This window comes from Fragaria vesca, unplaced genomic scaffold (genome assembly GCF_000184155.1).
Source record: "Fragaria vesca subsp. vesca unplaced genomic scaffold, FraVesHawaii_1.0 scf0513070, whole genome shotgun sequence".
Lineage (NCBI taxonomy): Eukaryota > Viridiplantae > Streptophyta > Magnoliopsida > Rosales > Rosaceae > Fragaria > Fragaria vesca.
Window position 1 is genome coordinate 67,468 of NW_004443442.1, and position 2,683 is coordinate 70,150.

Below are 2,683 nucleotides of genomic sequence, written 5' to 3' on the forward strand. Positions count from 1 at the left end.
AAACTGCCTGAAGCTTAGGGCTTTAAACTCATACAGCACATGTTGATTTAGGAATCACTTGACCAAAACTAGGCTTCTCACCCAAACTAGGCTTCATGCCGCCAATCCTTTCACAGGAAAACTCAGAAACACTGATAATTTTATTCATATCATAAGATTCATAACATAACATAACCAGCCATTAGGCACTTACACTTATTTATACTAGAGCATATAACTGACATTAACTAGCATTAAAGACCCATTAGAACACTTAAATATCCAAAACTGAAGCATGAAAGACCTAATAAAGGAAATCCTAGAACTTCTAAACTGAAATGGAAATGTGAAAAGACACAAGAAGCAGGTGGCGTTCTCATCCTAGTATTTTCATTTTATATAATGAAAATAAGAAGAAAATGTGTTCGGTGAGACATTTTTGAAAACGTGGAAAATAAAAGATGAAAATATTTTCAACTTTTACAAAGAAAAAGTGAAAACATCAATTTGATTTTTCATTTTCTTAGTTTATAAAATATGAAAATATTTTAATAATTAACTACCGAATATATTTCTAAAACTGAAAATAACAATCTCATTTCTCGTTTTTTATTTTTGAAAACCATTTTCAAAAACGTTACCGGACAGGCTTTGACTTCTAGAATCAGACTTGGCTTTCCCTCCAAGTTGGGAAAATTATGTTGAGAGCAATGAATCAGGCCATATGCAAAGGGAATGATTAGGTGCTCTCTTTTTCCATTTGTTTCCCTCATAAACCTTAAAAGGTTTGACTGTGATGTCCTCATGAGAGAGAGAGAGAGAGAGAGAGTTGCCTTTCAATTCTATTCCAGGCTGAAAATTTTCCTTCTTTGAACCATCTTTGGATATTCCCATATCATTAGTTCGAATGCCAACAACAGTGTCATTTGAGTCGTATAATATCTGCACAATGACATAATTTTTTTAATAGAGTATCCCACCAAACATCCTTGCAAACAAAAAAGAATCAACAGCAAGTTGAGAAACTCATGAGAAAATTAACAGGAGTACCTCACTAGCAGCGAAACCTGGATATATTTCTACTCCTAATTCTTCTGCCTTCACTCCCATCCATCGTACTAACTGACTTAAACTATATCACAGGGTCCAGAGCAAACAGGTTGGTCAACAAGCAATCTTTATAACAAAGATTATACATGAAAGATAGCAATAATATCAATAAAAATAAATTGATAAAAAGTAAAAGGGGAACTTTCAATAAATGGTTTTCAAAAATTTGAATATGAGCAAATACTTCTCTCATTCAAAGAGAATTCATCCTGCAGAAAGAAAACAGGAGTACAAGGACAATAAAGCTCAGAATTTGATATCAGTTGAAGTGTTATGGAATTGTAGACTAGTATATGATTTTGTCCCATTCAAAATTTGATGAGTTAAAGTATGGACTTGTATATATTTTTGTCCCTTTCAGTTGAGGTCTCATGCGTAACACCAGAACTTCTTATGACACCACTCGTACCATAAGGATTAACTCTTTCAGATGATTACGTTATTTGAGGGGACTCAGTTGGTGACTAAGATTAGTTGCATGGGAAAAAAAGACTTAAATGTATTTGTTGTTGAGAACTTGCAGCCAAGCTGAAGAAGAGAAGAACAAAATCATAGTGGTACAGAATGCAGAAGAGCCAAGGTAATAAGAGCAAGTACCTTATGACATAGTTTCCTCTGTTATTAAAAGGACAGGGCAACGGAAATGCATGATTCTTTGTAAGAAACCAAAACTTGTCAGAGGAAACAGGGACGGTGATGGGCGACTGCAATTCAGATGGGCAAAAGTATTAAGGGCGAAATTCGAAATTAGCAGATAAAGCAAAGAATTGATTTGGCGGTACCTCTTCCTGTTTCCAATTGGGGAGAAGCTCATCCAGTGCCCGGGGTTCAAAAACATTTCCAGAAAGAATATGAGCACCTATTTCACGGATCACAAAACAATTATAGCAAAACTAGAACAGGATCAAAAAGTAATAATACAAAAGGCATAGCATGTACCCAGTTCAGCTCCTTTCTCCACGACGCAGACTGATAAGTCAGTATCATTTTCACGGCACAATTGCTTCAACCTAATCGCCGCCGATAAACCAGCCGGTCCCGCGCCTACGATGACGACGTCGTATTGGATAGAATCTCTCTGCGGTTCACTGCAAAAGGTCCTCCTCCTCCATCTCCAACTCCACCCAGAAGCCAGCCGCCCAAGGTACGAATTCGAGTTTCGTTTCAGGAGATTCCTCAGCATCATCCTTACGTGTCCTTCCCTCTCTTCTTTTTCCTTCTCGCTGTTCTTTCTTTTTTTCTATTCGGTCTATTGCCTGTTCAAGTTCTGAAAATAAAAATCAAATAAATAAATAGATCCAGTCAAGGAACATCAAATTTTAACACCGTTTATTAGCCATTAGATTTTAAAATAATAAACGATTTAAATCAATTCCAAGTATAATGTCAATAAATAACTAACTGGTGTGGCATTACCTAACGTCATAAAATTATAGAGAAATTTTAAATACACACCCCTAATCTCTTAATACACACTTCTATTATTTTATGTTTCTATTGAGATGTAATAGGTAAGTTAAATGACCAAAACATACATCTATTATCAAAAAAAAAAATCGCGCTAGAAGTATTTTTTCCAACGTCTTCTACCCTA

The 2,683-nt window shown here is 35.4% G+C and overlaps 1 protein-coding gene across 2 annotated transcripts in view; it reads right to left on the reverse strand.

Annotated features, from left to right (window-relative positions):
• Nucleotides 1-2,347, reverse strand: part of LOC101306587 (electron transfer flavoprotein-ubiquinone oxidoreductase, mitochondrial-like) — an 18,621-nt gene extending 16,274 nt beyond the window's left edge. For both annotated transcript variants that reach the window (XM_004309755.1, XM_004309756.1), the window contains exons 1-5: nucleotides 2,029-2,347; nucleotides 1,872-1,948; nucleotides 1,687-1,793; nucleotides 1,030-1,111; nucleotides 813-921 (exon numbers count right to left, since the gene is read on the reverse strand). In XM_004309755.1, the coding sequence (XP_004309803.1) occupies nucleotides 813-921; nucleotides 1,030-1,111; nucleotides 1,687-1,793; nucleotides 1,872-1,948; nucleotides 2,029-2,275 (622 nt within the window). In that variant the 5' untranslated portion in view covers nucleotides 2,276-2,347. The remainder of the gene's footprint in view (nucleotides 1-812; nucleotides 922-1,029; nucleotides 1,112-1,686; nucleotides 1,794-1,871; nucleotides 1,949-2,028) is intronic.
• Nucleotides 2,348-2,683: the final 336 nt, after the last annotated feature.